The sequence below is a fragment of the Sipha flava genome, unplaced genomic scaffold, assembly GCF_003268045.1.
Source record: "Sipha flava isolate LNK unplaced genomic scaffold, YSA_version1 43_pilon_pilon, whole genome shotgun sequence".
NCBI lineage: Eukaryota > Metazoa > Arthropoda > Insecta > Hemiptera > Aphididae > Sipha > Sipha flava.
In genome coordinates this window covers 1162077-1182260 of record NW_020273171.1, presented here as the reverse complement: position 1 = coordinate 1182260, position 20184 = coordinate 1162077, and the positions used below count along the sequence as shown (strand labels likewise).

The 20184-nt window shown below is 43.0% G+C and overlaps 1 protein-coding gene across 2 annotated transcripts in view; it reads right to left on the bottom strand.

Moving 5' to 3' along the window:
- Positions 1 to 20184, bottom strand: part of LOC112689280 — a 142795-nt gene that overhangs the window by 19783 nt on the left and 102828 nt on the right. For both annotated transcript variants that reach the window (XM_025562909.1, XM_025562910.1), the window contains exon 3: positions 14925 to 15082. In XM_025562909.1, coding sequence (XP_025418694.1) covers positions 14925 to 15082 — 158 coding nt within the window. The remainder of the gene's footprint in view (positions 1 to 14924; positions 15083 to 20184) is intronic.

Sequence of the window (20184 nt, the reverse complement as noted above, 5' to 3'; positions counted from 1 at the left end):
TTGTTCAGTCGATTTCCATTTCAACTGCTATAACATGCCGTATAACAATAATTGTTATACAGTTTTACGGTTGATTTCCATTATATTCGTTGTTTGCTCAATCCGTTTTCTCTCTCTCATTCACGCTCCGCACGCGTTCTTTACGTCTACAGTACACTCGTATGTGTTTTACACGTTCATTGCGATTTCTTGAAAATTTCCTTACGCGCATTCGTCCCGTTTTTTCACTTTACTACGATTCCTCGGACAAAACCTCGAAGACCCGTACAAATAATATACAAATATAAACGCGTAAGCTATCCGCTCGCGTTTATAATTTATTTCACCGGTAGTACATACTCTACAACGACGCGTTTTATGTGTTCTGCTGACGTGCGTATCGTCCTATAAGTTTTGGAAATCGCTTTCGGCGGTGATAATAATACGTGATGGTGTGCACGAGCTGCAAAAATATAATGTTTCGATTTCTAAACGTCGGACGAAACGGATAGGCCATCCGTGTTACATTATTGTCTAACCACGTTCCATTTGTAGTTCCTGTGCACACAACAAACTATGGGAGAAATAGTCCTTTACACCGCATGATGAGGTTGGTCAACGAGAGCACCATTTATCAAGACTGGTAAAATTAGGCGTTACTACTTTAACAATCTAAACACTTACCATTATACTTATATAATTATTGCCGTTACTATCTTGTCTAAACCGTTGTGCGTTACTTGTATTAACTATTTAAATTGTAAATAGTGTACCGTGAAACTGTTGTATAGAGCTCGGTCGATTGATAAATAAATACAAATATAAACGCTCATGCCGTCGTCGTCGGTTGGGTTAAGTCGATCACTTTCGGATGGAAATCATACGAAAACGATGAAAAATGCTCGTTTTATTAGGTATGCCACGGTCGTTATACACGTTGAGCACACACGCGTTAAGCTCGTAATAATAATAATGTACGATATTGTTATGTTATATTGTTATACGGCTCTGGTTAGCCCGACGAATGTGTTCTTAACGACCGGTAGCTGACAGCGATTTCGTTTTTCTTCTATCCAATTAATGCGCGTATCACACCGCGTTGGCATATAGGTAAGTTTGCATGTGTGCGTGTACATAACATTATTATATTCGCACCGGGTCTTTACGTAGGCTTGGCCTGGATAGCACGGCTCGTTGAAATCGAAATGAAAACGTTAATTGGTACGAAAAAAGAAAAATTAAAATTTAAGATATATTAAAGAATAAAAAAATCGAAATTTCTATCGGTGCAACTACACACCGTCAAAACCTATTATTTTTACCAATTATTATCGTTCGCTGCGATAATGACGTGTGCCAGGCGCAAACCACGGTTTGAATTTCAGTACCTAGTTTGATATACTTTATAATTGAGTACCTTCTAATAACAACAACGATCGTATAAATGCGTTTTGATAACGCCTTTCAAACGGCCACTATATTTTGCTTTTCTCTTGGAAAGTTCGTTTCGCGGTTCACCTTAACGGCATCGTAATTAGCTCGTAATAACGTTGTACACCACATACTCAATCGACGGCGTCCACGAGACTTTCGACCGTTCTTCATTATGTACTGTCTATTATCATTTACGGCGATTCGGCAGGACCAGCGACGTGATAATGTAATTCGTTTTCGCAAATTGACCGTCAGACTAGAAATATTTAAACATTTCGATTGCTAATAGTTCCAATAGGAACTCGCAGTGTTAGCTATTTGTCACCAGCCTACGCGGGGCATTAAGATCCTGTACAGAGGATATTAAATTCCACGTGTTCCGTAGGGGTATGCGCCTAACGCATTACAAAATTTACGCTGTGTGCCTAATATGTCGTTGGCATATTTTATGGTAAGATCAAACATTTTACTAAAGTTCTAGACAAATATTCAACGAATTACATTTCTGTACGCAACATTACAATCCGTCCTAGAGACATTCACTTCATTAAATCAGATTGTCGTTTGTCCGGAGTTCGAAAAAAATATACTAAGTGGCTTGTTCGCAACAAAAGGCGTACCTTTGATCCGCTCAGGTGAGAACTCCATTTCAAAAGTGTTTACAATCGAATTGGAATAACGATTTAATGACGGATCGAACGAAAGAATATAATTTCAAAAATTCTAAACAAAGCACCGCGAACAGTGAAATCGTTTGAAAATTATTAAATATTTTCATAATTCTTAACCCCGACGCTTTGAGCATGATATGACCTAATTTTACTGTTCCTACGACACAGTAACAGCGTAAAAATACAGTCGCATGCTGATCGATGAACAGGTTAAAGGATACGACTACGGCGTAGGAATTGCCACAGGTACGGATCTACAGTGTAAAATTACACGAGTATAAAGTGTCTGCAAAATAAAACAATACCCGCGACGATCGACTGGCACACCAGTAGGGTGTACAGGTGTCTATCGATCACTTGTTCGTCGGAATATGCGTAGATAATCGTTTTCCCTCTATTCACGTAGTCTTAGACGAGACGTTATTAGAAAATCGTTCGAAATAATTACACTGCTCCGAGACACGGTGGCTATGTAATAATAATAATAATAATAATAATGGTGTTTTTTGCTCCAAAACTGTACGAATACGTTTACACAATGCAATCCGTTTACGTAACCCGAGCGATTTTGGACTCCTCGTTCCGTAAATTATAATACAAAATTATTATAAGAGTATGTGTAATGTGTGTGTGTGTATGTGTATTTTTACTTTCAAGACAATTGCCGTTTTACAACGCGCAGACGAAATATTCACTTAATTACATTTTTTAATTTTTTATTTTTTATATTATCGTTGTTGATGTTGTTATTAAAATTTTCTAGTGTGTCCATCTGCGCGCGAACATAAATATCGTTTAAACAATCACGTTTCGACAGCGAAAGTTAGACAGGCACGTTCAGTGTCCCGTTCGTTATTACGTATACGTGCGACCGTGGACGGATCGGCAGGTACCGAATGCAAGTAAACTGCAGATGGTATCATCGTTAACGGCTTATTAATGTTCAAAAAGCAGACCTAATGTTAATTTTACACTATTATGCGTATAACTATCGCGGTTGAATCTGGATCTGATCTCTGTCCGGGTAAGATTAAAAATTCTCTAGAAAGCAGTTGCTTGCTCTGTGACCCTCCCACCCGTGGACACGATTTTGGTCCGTCTAAATAGTGATCCTCCGAAACTCAGTACGCTGATTGTTTTAAATATATTCATAAAACCATGTGTACACACAAATCGAGTACCGGACAAATCGTAAGCAAATTACAGTGCACATTCATCACTATTGGCGATCGTCTGCGGGATGACATTTCAGTTGGCCCAAGAACACATTATTATTATTATTATTATTATTAGCATCACACGCGGATTCATTTCGAAAACGATTTCTGGTCCGCGTGACGAGCAAGTCCACGCAAGGAGATGATTTCGAGTTTAACATAATTACGTAAAGGCGTCGAATGTGATTCGACGTACGTATTATAATTATTTTTATTTGATAAACGACTGCGTTGACGTAGATCCCTCTGTCTCCCTCTTTTTCTCTATCTCTCTGTTCCTCCGACTGGACTGTTTGATTTATACGAGTGTATTATTAAACGCGCTCGAGCGATGAGAGCAAACGATAAGTTATTATCATTATTAATAATAACATTGTATTGTATATACATATTACTACTATACGGTCCAGCTCGTAAAGATCGTGAAATTACCGGGACGATCTAGAAACGAAGTGAATAATATCTGCCGAGAAGAGCGAAGAAAAACGACGGTTGATTTATCGCGTTCTGCTGAAATAATCGAACCAGTTTTGTAACCGCCGCAGCCGTCTCGCCGAGTACGTTCAAGCCTGCCCCTGCGCCGCGCGGGTGACATTGGACTAACCGCACTTCAGTGCACACGCTTCGTTTGACGAACACCACGGGTGAGACGGAAATTTGTGACGCGAAAGATCGATACATCGATCGAGGATAGGGGTAGGGGGATCGAAAACGCGTCAGACAAATACGCACGTATAACATTACGATACACGGCCTCGGGCTGTGGTTACCGACGTTGTTCAAACGCCCGTTTCGCACTACCACTGTTTTTCTATAAATTTTATTTTTTCCTTTTATTTCTCCTCAAATCGAATCCGCGCGCGATGCCGTTCGTCATGAAACGTACGTCTGCTAGCAAACGATTGTTTCCGTTCGGTTCGGCATTTCGGAATCGCCCGGGGCCGCTACTACTGCCGCACTGGGTATTGTTGTTGTAATTAACACCAAACACGGACTGACGGGGACGAGCTCGGTCACACCCGAAGCCCAGCTCGTACGATCGCTGTGACACTAAGATTAATGGCGGTTAAAAACGTCGACCGTAATAGCCGTCGCGTGCATTGCGTACTGTTGAAGCTCGTATCGCGCTGACAACCCTGACACACCCTCCTCCAACCCTTATATACAGTTCGGTACGTCGGTCTCACCGGTAAAACGTGTGTGGTTTTCGATTCGTCCCCCGCGTCAAAATCGGCGAGAAAGTCGATACGACTTTCTCGCCGTATCGGCCGCACACACCAGACAAACGAACGATTCGATATGACAAGTGTTGTTCAAACGCACTCGAAGAACATTCATAGACGTACCCGAATTCGCGCGCGCGTTTTAACACGAAAATTAAGCACTGATTAAGGTCCGCCGCGTGACACATCCAGTACGTCTTTCTCGATTCCCTCGCATCTCCCTTCACGTCCAATCTTTTTCCGTACGCGACAGAATACGGTTCGGAATAAATATATATATATATATATGTGTATATTTGCACGCAGACGCGGGATAAACATCGAGAAGAAAGTAACAATCGTTTGTAATATGTATTTCATAAGAATAATTACTAAAATGCTATTGTTAAAAGGACGAAATCACAATGCACGGCTCACGTGTACGTATAAGCAAAAAATATTTTCTCTCGATCTGAAACAATGGAAATCGAATAAATCGGAATAATGACGGTACACATTATTTTCACTTTGTTAACGGTTTTTGCAATATAATTAGACAAGTATTTAAATCGGGTTCGTTTTTTTCATCACGTTCCCGAACAATATATCCGTGTTTTCGTCCATGTTCGGCAGTCTCGGAAAACCGACGACGGGCGTATTGTTGCGAAGGATCGCAAGAACATTCCGCGCCGCAAATGCGCAACGTACGCACGTCGATCGCAACACGGTGCATGCGCGTATCCAGCGCGTACGAGATTTCACATGACCGATTACGTATGCAAATTAAAAACTCATAGACCACGAGCTCGCCCGTGCGTATACGGACTATTATTTTAATAATAACAACGATAAACAATAAATAATAAACGACGACGATGGTAAGAAAAATAATAACACAGGCGTTGAGGAGCGCCGTACATTAATATTATAACATGCAGAAGTGCATGCCGGGGTTATGGAACGGATTATTGTTGTGTAGATGGGACAAGCGCTACGACGCCGTTTTGTGGTTTTCGGCCGTATGTTTTTTTTTATATTTTTTATGTTTATATAATACAGTCATTAACTGGCGAGAGATTTTTATCCCGGGATTACAGACTTTGTCCAATACAACAGCCCCGCCGGGCTATTCGGTTAATTTTTTTTCCTCTTCTCCCGGTGCCACGCATAGACACTCGTGCCTATATGTATACGAATGTACACTTGATGCACTGTTCGTGTGTACGTTCGTGTTACTGTTACACGGTGCACCGGCGACTGGTCCGCGTTTACGACGAGATAAAATCCCAGGAGTAAAAGCACAGCGCGGTGACGTAGCGATCGGCACGGAGATTGGGAGGAACGCGGAGAGACCGATTTACTGCGTTTGATTATCGCCCGTTACGCGTGCGATGATGAAAGAGTCAAAGGAGTTTTTAATGACAACCCTCGCTCGCCGGGTAAACGACTGTATTGTAATAGCTAATAACGTGATGTTATGACGTTGTCGCATGCGACACACGCGTGCAATGCGTACCGTACGTATAACAATATAATGATTATGGTCGCAGCAGCTCGCAACCGGTGCTCTCTCGGTTCTCGGGGTCGATCTCAATGTCAACCGAAGAAAACTCTAATGCGCCAGTGCAACGACCAAGGAAAACGATAATGCGTACAACGATTACTGCGTGGCTGACGGGTAAAACTCTAAAAACAATTCGATCCTGCGACGCTCGTTATGCAGAAGACACAATATCGTCCTGATGACGTGAGAACGAAGGACCGTCGTATGATGTACCGGGATTCGAGAACATAGCACACGATAATGTCGTGAGTAATACTATAACTCAATGACAGAAACGTAATCAGTTTTACACATATGCGTACGTGTATTTTTTCATTACGATTCAAATCAATACACCCGTCTCCTACGTATACGCGTTAAATTTTTAGTACAGTATCTGATATTTTTTTTTCTCGACAGCTTGACGGTTCCCATTAAAGGACCTGCACTGGCACAAGTCTCTCTGTCCCGATTAAATATTCTGGTTTTGCATTTTCATCCTTCGCAGTCTCGTCGTCTGTTTTTCTGCGAAGTATTTCCATCGGATTCTAGCGTTCCATCGTTTATCGTTTGTCTCTTCTGTTATTCTTCAAACCCACCGTGTGCACGGCGTTCCCGCCGCAATCTAATCACTTACATCTTATACCAATGCGAGTGTATGTTATCGGGTTTCTGATACATGTAATAAATTCTTCGTTACGTATCTAATACTCCTAGGTTAAATAATTGTGGATCAAAAACAAACTAGTTTTTTTTTCTTTTACCGTTCCTATTATTTTACGGTTGTACAACAGAACGGTTTGACATAGGTGTTTTGAACATCGTTGTAAGCGAATTCCACTGCGAACGCGCATTTTACATCAATTTTATGACTCGCAGCTGCGTTTAAAGCGTCACCGTGGTCATCATGAGACGAAATCCCTCAGAGGTTGGGAAAATGAACGAATCGTTCACTGAGTACGCAGCTGACCGACGAGTGCGTGAAATATTGTTTAAATTAACATCGTGACCAACAACAACGATCAGAAATAACGTCATCGCGCACCGTCGGACGTCGAGGGACCATATGCGCAACGTAGGAACTTATTTTATAATAAGTACCGAACTGACCGGATTCAGGGGCGGAGGGACCCGTCGTACGGTAGGTACGCGTTGTACGATATTTTCTTTTGTCGAGCACGCGATCCACCGGTGTGCAGATGTCGGACGACTACGGCGTAACGCGTAGCGTCGACAAACTGGGAACGTAAAACAAGAAGACGATTTTCGATCGACGTTAAGTGATCTCCAGTGGCGTGCGAAAAACACGACTGCGCTCAACCGCTGCGATACATGCGCAAAAGCGATGTTCGGTTATATGAACAACGTACTTGTTCCCGTTTTTGATTTATGTTGTACACGTGCGGCGGACCTCGATCGCGTGACGCGATGACTGCTGTGCAGTTTATTCTTACTTTTATCCTTTTATCATCATTATTATTTCCATCCCGACTCCTGGATTTGACACACGTGTATGTAAAGACGCGCGATGAACACGTACCGCCGATCCGGAGGTGTTGTGCATAATATCATAACCGCTCCGCAGCCGCTGCTCCCGCCGACAACAAATATAATAAATAATATTTGCGTACAGTACACATTTTTTACGCTGTACTCGCTGCGTTGCATTTGGATGTTTACAATTTCGTTGTTATCCGCCCCGGGATTTATTTATAATCGTTTCGCGTTCGAATTATTATAATATTATTTATACCATCACGGATTTCACACGTGTTTTCAAAACCATTACGTTGGAGTACGTACAAATGAAAACGCTCACAAAAACTAAAACGAATTAATTTTTTTCACCTTTCCGGTGATTGCATCGTTATAGATACAACTGATTAGAAAACGATGTTCTTCGGATAATCGATAGCAGAATTTATGCGTTTGGACATTTAATTAAGTGCGCTAAAAATTCGACTAGGAAACAAAGATTTTGTTTTTGACCAAACCGGTTGTATAATATGTGCTCGGGTTTTGGGAATACAAGCGACCGGGCAGAATATAAAAATTACGAAAAAAAATAAAATAAAAATGGCGACCACCAAATATGTTCGAGAAGGTTTTTTTTTATTCGTACACAGAAATAATTAAAATATCCAAGACCGACGCACGGGACTTGAACAATACAATTCGTTTTATTTTGCATAATATTATATTGTACAGTAAAACTCGTTTATCGGAGGCACGGGGATTAATGGAATATCAAATGCGAAATATTTTAAAAATATTATAATAATAATCGGACGTTGAAAAAATAACATCGAAATGTACGCGACGCGCTCAAAAATTAATTACTATCATGTTTATTGGGCGATGTCATCGTATAATATGGAACACGGGAGCATAATAAATGAATAATCCTAGTACGTAAAGACCGACGAACTAAAAATGTAAACAGACCGACGACAACGGCAACGAACACGGAGATGCTACTATAACAATGACAATAATAATCATAATCTTAACAGATGTGAATTATTTTCACCGATCACTGGTCGCACCATTACGTTGAAACCGCACGCAATCCTCCCGGGCGCGTTTACGCTCCGATAACTCTTGGCCACCGTTCGAACGAAAATGACATTCGGGAAACGTCGTTAAAATCGAAAACATGATAATTGCATCATTACGTAAACCTATAGCGTAAATCGTAACATTGCCGCGTTCGTTGTTGTTCTCACAATCGTCGTGTGTTCTCGACAAAAATGTACGAGTTTAAATGTAGTGTTTTTTTTTTTTTTCACATAGATCACGTCGTTATGTATTATTATAAAATTTCGCCATAGGTTAGCTGATACGATAAAACGTGTACTCATAGTTTACGTATAGGTCAGCGGAATTCGCACGTCAGACGTATTACGTGAAAAAGTCAAAACGGTATGATTTGTGCACGTGCGAACGAAACGGGTACCGTTCGGACGCGCGTCGATGACGAAAAAAAAAAAACTGTCGTCGTAAAACTGCACTCACGTAACGTGTAGAGCCGCGTTTAAGGTAGGGCAAATTTTATGATGTTTGACGGGGCGGCAAATTGTTGAGGATCAATATAAAATAAAAAATATATATTTATAATTTTTCTCGTACGATACATTTCTATTACATACATTATTTTTATTTTCTTAAGGGCGGCATATTTCGATTTGCCCGGGGGCGGCTACGTAGCTGAACGCGGCACTGGTAACGTGTAGGTTCTCTGCGCGGACGCGCACCAGGCGTATTTACACGAGCTTGACTTGGCAAAATTAAAGAAGGGGGGGCTCTGCTCGGAAAAAAAATCGCGTCCCCAAAACTTGTTAAGCGTTATAATTATAACGTAATAATAGTAGGGGGGGGGACGCTAAAATTTCTAAAAATCAGAAGGAGCCCAACCCTGCGTACCCTCCTCAACTCAAGCACTGGTCGTACCGATGCGTCGTCGGATCGCAGTCGCGCGCGTGTTTGCGGGACGGTAACTGTTGGTGAGCGACGACTAACCGGAGACTAACCGCGGTGAACGCGCATTGCCCGAGAACGATTTCGCGACGGGAGAAGAAAAAAAACCGACCGGAATCTAGAGCACGGCAACAATAATGTCTCGCGTAACTCGCAGCGACCTTTCGTACGCAACAACAACAACAACAACAACAACACAACCGTACGACCTGTCTCCGTTGATAGACACACGTACATACATATCTTTATGTACAATATCTGCAACGAGCGCGTAGGCAGGCGGCAATATTATTGTGCAACGCCGTCGTACACGAAGAAAATGTGTACGCGCGGCGGTTGTTGCGAATTTATGTTCGAACGTCGTGCGGTCGTGCCCAAACCGACGATAAAACAATAATAAAATGATAATGATTTAATGTAGCAACGTGCACGCGGATTTTGGTCGCGGTTAAAAAGCGTACCACGCGTACGTTTGTGTAAAAAAAAAAAACGTCTAGGGTACGGGCGGAAAATATTTGCCACGTTTACACCGCGCCCGGCAGTGTACGGTTTATTCGGTACACCTGTCGCTGATGCTGCTGCTGTTACACGTGAATTATACCGCCGAATCGTTTCGTCCGCGAAGTACGATCGGGATTTCTCGCGAAATCCGCGACCATCTATCCGGGCTCATTGTTCGTACCGCGCGAACGCGTTCCAAATGTCGTCGGGGTCTTGTTGCGAACAACGCTGCGTACGCGATAACAGTACGTCGTAAATTCGGTTTTATTTTTTTTTTCAAACGGTTGTTTACACGGCCGATTTATTATTATTACGAAATCATCGTACAACTCGTCCGCGACGAACAAAAGAAGTTTATTACGACAACGAGTGTCCCGTACACGCGTACGTTTAGCATCTTTATGCGAGTGCAACGCGGTCGCTTTTAAATAAAACGTACACGGTGTGGTCCGGGTTTTATTTTATTTCTTTTTTTTTTTTTTTTTTTTTTTTCGCCGGGTAATAATTCGCACGGGCACATAACATTTACGTACAACACATTTTACGTTGCACGCACACACATCACGATGTCGCCGTGCGCACCACTCATGGGACGTCCTGCGCGCGCGAGTTGCCCACGTTTTCCAAATTAAGACGGTCGAGCGACGCGTTTTCCGCCGGAACAATACCGCATTACCATAATACACGGCTAACGGCCGCGATACCACCGAGGACACGGCACGTGTAACGGCTCGCAGGTGCAGCCGCGCTACATAATGTTTATGATGTATTCATCCGGCCCATCATTGCATCGGTCCCGGGACGGGTCGGAAACGTTAACATTTTATACCGTGTACGATACCGTTTCGAAATCCGTATGAAATCTAAACGTCGTTATTACTACTACTACTACTATTATAATTTAGTATAATATTATTATACTCGGCGCAGTAGGTACCTCCTATAGGATTCCCGTTTATTCGATTTGTGCGATGTGTACACGTAGATCTATTATATAATAGTACGTAAATCAATTAGATCGCAACACCGTCCTGCACCGCGCAGTACAACGAGTTCTCGAAATATATATTACGCACCTGTATACATGTATGTATATTATTAATTTCAGAAACCGGTAAACGTAAAAATGCATTACATCCCGCATCGAATTGAGTAATTATCGAGTTTGGGATTTTTTTTTTTTTTATTTTTTTTTTTTCCATACGCACTTATACGAAACGAGAATCACTGTTCGGCGAGCGCACGGGGAGGGGGAAACGATTCTTATCGGAATTCCATGGCTCGACCAATAATTTTAATGGCCGCCGAACGCTCGCACTACACACGAATATATATTATACGTATAGTTTACGATACAATGTTACACATTGATTATATGGTTAGTCGGAGACTTGAACGCGCTTGTAGGAACGGTGGACAACACACCGGCTTGTTATGCGCGAGCGCACATTCGTTCGGCCCGTCCTTGGCGTTTAATTGCGCTCGGCGACAATAAATTTTTAAGCGTTTTTAATTACCAGGGATGGCACGATTCGCCTTTCGAACCGACCGTGACGCATGCGTCGGCGTATGCGCAAAAGAACGTTACAATACGGTGTGATCTGTGCGCGTGCGACGGGATCGCGTCGGATTTGACGAACACGCGGTTTTCGACAGGTTTCCGCTGCTCATCCGGTACAATATAATGACCACGTTGTAGGTATTCTGGACTATAGATACTGTTTATGTGTACAGTTTTCGTTTTCCGTATGGACGGACGCGTACGGCCAACGAGGTCGTTTCGGGTGTTAATATACTTGTCCCTCGCCGTATTCAAACCGAAAACCCATTGCATACATATTGTGTGTACTAAACGCTTCGGGTGTTCCGAAGAAAAGTAGGTACTAAGCGTCATATGTAAATGATTCCATTACATACGTACATATGACAAAGTAGGGTACGGTAGTGATGTAAAAAAAAATACATTTGAAATGCACACGCGCATATTGCGATGTAATAATATGTTCTCGTAGCTCCGTAAGGACGTGTACCTCCTCCCTAACAGGAAATCGTATTTAAATATATAATAAAAGCATTCTACATTTAAAAATCCTGACAGCGCACCTGAAACGTAGAGGACATTTCGAAAGAACATAACCGTACGGTGTTGTACAAACCTTCGTGCATTCGTTCTGAAATTACGTCACGGCAAATTCCGTTGCGGCGGTACGCGTAGATTTATCGATCTTCGTGTTATTATTTACCTAGACACACGGGCGTGCAAAAGAATACGTGCACACACGCGTGTACGCAACTGGTTTGAAAATCTATTTCTATCATCTCGAAAAGTTCTCATAGGCGAACGCAACGGGTCGCGCGCGCGTCGCTCCGACACCGCCACCGCGACAATAAATTCAGCTCGGCCACTCTATTGTGAGCTTATAGATTATAAAGAGATTTACGGTTTTCTGCGTACGCGCGCGCGCGCGCACACACACCCGTGTACACACCTGGTTCACGCCATCTACGTACACTTACGGGGACGTACACGCGATAAATATGTGCGGAAAAGAGACCGGGTATAAATTGTCGCCGCCGCGATTCAAACACCGACGGCGACGACGGTCGGTTTCGTTATCGTGTGGTAATAATTGAGTTGAATTGGAAAGCGCGTATATGTAAGCGGCGCGTATTGTGTTTATAAGGAAATAACGCGTACGGTCGAGAACGGGAGAGGGACAGACGGAGAACACTGTAGTACGCACGTACATTCGATATAATAATATGCGTATGAGCCCGAGAGAAACAAGAAGAAGAAGAAGAAGAAGAAGAAGAAGAAGAAGAAACAAATTGTGTACATATGGCCGGGAGAGTTCACTGACTTGCGCGCGCGGGGAAAGAATTCCTAAAACCAGAAACGTTATATTCTTGTGCGTATATACGTACGAACGTTAATCCGACAATAATTGGGTGTCCCGGCGGACGACGACCACGTCGATTTAGACTTTCGCGCACCGCTTCACAACGCGACGCCGCGCATCGCAATAAACGTTCGGCTACCGTGTGCACGACGGTAACGGTACGTTTTCGTTTCGCCCCGCGACCGGACGTAAGCGGTCGGTTTTATTTGATAATAAATGTTCGTACGACGCGGAGAAGAACATGTACCGGTAATTGCGTGCGACGAGAATTGTTGTTCGCACCGCGCAACCTGTGCACGCGCCGAAACCCTATACGCGGGTTTGAGCGCGATGAAACGTCAAAACGTAGGTTTTCGATGCGAACACCTACTCCGGGATTGAACAGCAGCACGCGAAATATTACGTATGCGCCTACGTTGTACGGTTAATATCGTGCGCGATTACCATTACGAGTCGTTACCCGCGAAGCTTGCAAATCGGTTACTAACAGCGGCCGACGCGCGAATATCAACCGATACCGAAGTATCGCCGAACGTTGAACGTTTTTCAATAGCCGTCTGATGATCGTTTCCGTTGTTCCGCGACGATTTTACAATTATTTCCGCGATCCCGAAAATAACCGCGTAGGCGTCGGTTTGAACAATGAATCAATGAGAAGAATTACTACAAGACAATAAACATTATGTAACACGTGACCACGTTGTAGGTGTCGTCATTCGATAAACCGTTCACGAGATATAATAGTACTTAAAACCGATTTCAATCTGTGCCACGACCATTATAAACAATACCACCGAAAATTATATTGCGCACCTATAATAAACACACACACACACACACACACACACACTGACGATAAACTTTAATTTATATTCGTCGGGAACGCATTCTTTTTACTTTACACGTGCACCTCAGCGCTCTTGCTTGAGGTCATGGCGGCGGTGTCATTGTCGTATTGTCTGTAACGCCGGGAATGCTAATGATACGCGATACGTTATAATAAAACATTGTAATAAATGAATCAAAACGTTTTGTGATTGATTTAAAAGTATAATTACCGCGCGAGGTCCGCTTTAATAAATAATTCTCGAAACGGGGCGACGGCTCTCGACTACACTAATATTGCATAACGCATACGTGTACTATACGTACATTATCAAATGCGACGTGTCTCATTACGATCATTATCTCGACGATTCATCGCGCGCACGCTCGCTTGTAAAACGGATAAGTATAAAATTCGAATGGGATACGAGTGTGGTGGAGTATTCGGGTGGGTCGATATGATATAACGTATAGTCGAAGTGTTACCGATTAGGGAAGAGTTTAGGGGCGATACGAAAGGATACGTGTCGTAGGTAATCGAATATTTTCAAGTTGAATTATACCGCACAATAATCGCACACAGTTAACAGTGATAAATGTTATCAGAGGGAAAAATCGATAAATCGAAATTGAGTGATCACACGGCCACGACCTTGAATGCTCTCGGGAATAAGAAAAATGTTCAAAAAATTACGATTGAATTTAAATACGTTGAATTGAATGCCATAAAATTGATATCTTAAATTATTCCACAGCATAAAAACGCATTGGACATGTAAATTTGAGCGTTCAAAAAAAATGATTGAAATCAGGTTTTTTAAGCCAATCGGTTTTATTATTAGTAATTTCTTGCTATCGCGTATTCATATCGTATCGTAATTGACGTAATCGAGGTTATAAGTACCTCTATTTTATCGCTATCGGAGAGGTAATCGGGAATTTATAAATCACACAGGTACAATCACTTGGTCGTAATAAAAATCTACTAATATACATAACAAGATTATATATATTAATTTTTAAAATCCTACGCTAAACCGTATCGATTTATTTGTTCGTCAATGCTCCTAATATAAATACATATATGCCCGTAAAAACGCTATAAGAACTGAAAAAGTTAAGGAAAAAAAAAATGGTAATGTTTCGTCGTAATAACGCGGTAGCGATCCGCTTACCTGTATCCGTCGAATCCCTCGTCGGAGCCGTTCACTGTGAGTATCGGAGCACGGGCGTAGGCCTTGGCCACACGGCGGTTTCTCTCGAGCACTATCACTTTGGCCCAGATCTCGTCGTCGATTTGCGTCCATTTGTCCAGCACTTCTTGGATGTGGTCCTGTAAACGAACGAAAACGGACGTGAATGTCGAAATATCGAAATAGAACACAAAAACGTTTACTACGGGATGGGCAAGGGATGAACACGATTTCACCCGGGCCGCAGAGGACGCACGTCCTCACTGTAGGATGTGCGATCCTGCTGATGGTCGTGCGCCCGGCAAGAGTGTGTAAGCAGTGTCATTATTGCGCCCGCGGAACGTCCGAAAACACCGTCAGTTTTTAATTCTCTTAGAGGTCCTGCGCGTACAACCGGTAGAAAAATATTAACGTTTCGCAGTGCTTTTGCCAACGTTTTACCACACGCTCGATCATATCACACCGTATACTACGCGGTGTCCACGTAGATTTTGCAGTATAGTTGTTAAACGGTCGAACAGCAGTGAAACGCAATTCGACTTGATCGCACAAAAATACATTTTTATTTTCAACAGTTTACACTGTGATATTTTTTATAAAGTTACTTTTATATCATTCATTTTCGTTCCTGTCGCAACCCACGCATGGAGTTACACAACTAAAACTACGATTATTTTTACAAACCGTGTACATAAACACTCCATTCTCGCGGATAAAATATAATACTACGCGCGCGCAATGTAGAAAAACCGATGGACTCGAAACGTTTATCAGGTCTAAACGTGCGAAATCACCCGGCCGTTACTAAACGCCCGCACAACAATAGTGTACCTGAGGACGACGGTGTTGACCGCCGCCGCGTGCGTTGCGTAACTCAACCGTCTAAGGAACACGCGCGCGTGCAAGCGGTCGAGCGGTGGTTTCATTTTTTTTTTTTTTTTTTTTTAAATTCCTGGCGCAAGTCGATCGATAACGCGATACCGATGTTTGGCTTCCGCGGGCGTTATCGTGGCGTATCGCCAGTATTATCATTACGTTACGAAATCCATATTTTCCGGTTCAAGCGGTCGTACGAACAAAACGTCGTAACGCGGTAAAAGGTTCGTCGAGGTGCAAAGGACCGACCCACGGCGGTGCAGCAGATTTTCGCGGATCGGACATGGGAACGAATATTTTTTAATTTTTTTATTTTTCACATAACAATTCGAAGGGCAGCCGTAACACAGCAGCCAGCGTTGTTATTATTGTCTGTATCGGCGGCAACGCCCTAAATCAAATCCGCATAGTATAAATGTAGCGTGCGTTGCGATGGAGCGAATGGTTGGGAAGTGGGGGGGGGGGGGAAAAAAAACAAGATATTTCCGCCGTCGTAAGGGCGTACAACCTTGGAGGACACAATCGATTTTTTCGCCAGCCACGGAGGTGTACCAATTACACGCGCGCGTGCACGCAACTACTCCGGAGCTGGTCCGGAGAGCGACTTACTCGTCCTTTGCGCAGAAATATATTATTACTGTTACCGATGTACCTGTATTTAACTGCGCACGAGACGACCGAGTAGAGAGAAAAGCGAAACCGTATTGGATACGCAATTATAGTTGTCAGAGCTCGAGCCGGACAACCCCCGGGGGTCTGTGTTTCGCCGAGCGAGATTCGATCGGGCGTGGTGCCACGACGACCTTGAGAGCGCCGCGTCGACCGCGACGCTCTGATTCACTTCGATTAATAATTGTATTCCAGTCGATCGGTTTGGTTTTCGTTTATTACTAGTTTTTATTTTTTTTTCGCTAACGAAATGTTTTGCAGCGCGGCTCGGTGTAAAAATAGATTCGCAGCAGCAGCAGCAGCAACATAATAATAACAGGTGTCGGAACGATGATGGAATTCAATTTGCATCTTAACCGAGGGCAAAGCGCTCGTCGGCCGTGAAACACAACGCGATCTTCGTCTCACTTTGCGATTCGGGTGCAAATGTGTACATAATATTATATTAGTACGTGTGTCCGTGTGTTATTGCGCAACGACGACACAAAACAGTTTTGCACATTCGCGGCAGTACGTACAGAGTGATCAGAGTTTCAGCGATTTCGTTACGTAATTGTAGTAATTGTAAATATTTGTCGAATTTGTAAATGAGAAAAACGTTTTTTTTAAACGAACTTTTTCGTGGTATCGTCAAGCTCGTTAATTATATATATATATATATATATATATATATATATACATGAAAAATAAAGAGAAGTCTATTTCAATAGCAAAAAATATTTTTTTGTAATCTAAATTTATTTTTTTGGCGGGTCTGGCGAAATCGCCGAGTATTACATAGTGCGAACCCGATGTTCGATTGTTTTGATCATATTATGCGACCGCCGCCGTTACTTTTTCTTCGCAGTCGACGGCTTACCGTGTTAATATCATCATTACAATACTTACACAGTACTACTCGTACCTACGTACAATTGAGTTGTCACAATGATTCGCGGACACCGTCGCGAGACGATGATTTTATCGGAATAATCATGCGAGTGCGCCAACGGTACGATACAACTATATACGACACAACGGCAACGATAATATCGAATGGTAAAAAGCAAAAGGAGTTATGTGGCAATGTTACTACTTTTCAGGAGACAAAAAAAAAAAATTCATATTTTTTTAACTTTTGCGTTTCGGTATTCATTCAAGCATTAGGAATATGGTTATTATTTATTTCCATTCTATTACATGTTATCTTACTGGTCTGACACTAATTACATCGAAATACATTTTTTATCATAACGAATTTAACTAAACTTACGTTTTTTTGTGTACCTAGAACGTATAAAAAACTTTACTCACTGTTATCAATATAAAAAATGGTTTGATACTCATAAGTCATATTATTATTATTATGAAAGTTGATTAGCAACAATCGTAGGTACTATACACCATAAATTTGTCGCTTAGCCGATAACCTTTTCAACCATGTCACTTATACCCTTATAAAAGGCACTTGTCCCCTATTTTTGTAACAGTTATGTCGCTTATCCCAAAAATCTAAATTCTTGTACTTCAGAACAACACTAGCGTTGGTGCGATCGAAAAAGATCTAACTGTCGGTTGTCCCGTAATGCGCAGCGCGTCGCTTAGCCACTTTTGCCTTTGACCAACCGATATTGTAATAACGGGCGTTTTTCCCGACCGTTTCGTCGTCTTACGGCCGACCGGACGCCGGTGCTCGAAAACGATACGGTTACACGCGTATTGCTTACGGTATAACACACATTATGTAGCTGTTGGCGCGTCGGTATTGTAATCACGACTACGTGTTTTTGGATATCATTATTATTATTATTATTATTACGATACGGCTTACGGTCGATCGGAGACGGAGTGAAATCTGCTGCAGCGGCGACGGACTTGGCGAGCGAAACCGCACGATGTAGAACATTGCATTTTACACGCGTGCACGGGTTAGTACATGTTTGCCGAGGTCTTAATAGGAATACATAATTACGCTGCCGTACACCACCCGCAACAGGCACAACTGCGCGTATCGAAATCGCATTCGTTATCGTCGTCGTTATTATTATTCGTTGATTCGATTCATCGTCGTCGGTGTGTGATACGTGCGGTTTACTAATCAAATAAGGCAGACGCGAAACTCGACGCACGCCTATACCATTGAATTCGGCCACGCGCGCGCGTATCGTTAGAGCGTAATGAGCGTTATCACGATTTGGCGCGCGAACCTCTCCCGTCGGTGTAATGTCCGAACGGGTGTCGTTTGTCCGGGGGCGATAGACGAATTCACTCGATTTATCGCGCGTACTATACGTGCAATGAGTCGTAACAGGCGCTCGGGGGGGGGGGGGAGAAAGCGGATCCGTACTCGAACGGTCTTAAATTAATGGGCTTGCGAACTTCACATATTGCACACACCGTCGTTCTACCATCGAAAGTCACGCCGATCGCGTACAGAAACTCGGCGAACGAATCCTGACTCGCTTATACTCTTCTGCAACCCGGTCCTTCCGCTCCTGATTTCATACAGTCCTGTTTCCTCTTCAAATTGTTTCGCCAACACACATATTGTGCACTACGACGCTGGCTCGTCCGGCTCTACTCTTCCCGCGTTCAATACCAACATTGTACAACACCGAAATGAGTTTTTTATTATTTTTTTTAATAAAAATAATAATTCGTGCGCGCGTCCTACGGTGGATGGATATGCGTGTTATTCCACGCGGCCGGAAATCGAAAGACGCTAAATCAACCACGAAATACGAACGAACATATTATTTTTACGGCTACGCGTATCGAATATCAGTGGTTTACGATATGCGCGAGACCAACATAACGGGACCCCGCGCGTTTTTAGTAATAATATTTGTTCGCTCGCAACGCATTATAATATTGTAATAGGCACATGCACAGGCCGAAATGTTTCCGTCGAAACACGCCTACGTCGCGACACGCGAATGTAATAATGATTTCGGTCGAGTCGGTCCGTTAAGGATTTCGTAGCCGAGATCGAGTGTTTTTTTTTTTCCAGCGGGAAAAATAAGTATTCGGACAGCTTACGCAATACACGTGTGCATAGTGCGAACCTATTATCTCCCGTACGGCCGTAGGCGCACACGGATACCGTTCGTATGCATATACGTGTGTGTGTGTGTGTGTGTGTATTTATGCGTATAAAATGCAATCGCGGTGGATCGGTGTACCGTGTGGGCACGCGCGCGCCCGGTGTTACGCTCGGTCGTAGGTCACGGCTGTAAATCCCGATCATGAACAAGGGGATCGCTAATTCACGATGATCATTACCGCCGTCGCGTACGCACGTCGTAGGTGGTGGATAAATACGGAGCGACGGCACCGGGCACGCCCCCGCGTCTGATCGCGACACGAGTTACCCGTACCGCGCGGGAAGACGTACGCGCTACGTTTTATTCCCTTGTTCGTTGCTTTTGACAACGTTTTTTTGGTCTTGCGACGGTGCTTCTGAGATCAGTTCAATTCAGATCGGTTGAAGTAAAACGTTAAAGAAAAGAAAACTGCTGACGAAATGATTAAGTTAGTGCGATCGTGAGGATTTTCGGGGTCTTGTGTGGAAGGCACGGTTTAGCGAACCTTATCCGACTACATCCGCTCTTGGTGGCGATGTACACAACAACCCTTACCCTTGCGGGGAATACGAGCTTACCGATACACACCTTCCATACCTAATAATAATAACTCTTTTACGCCTGGGATGCACGCG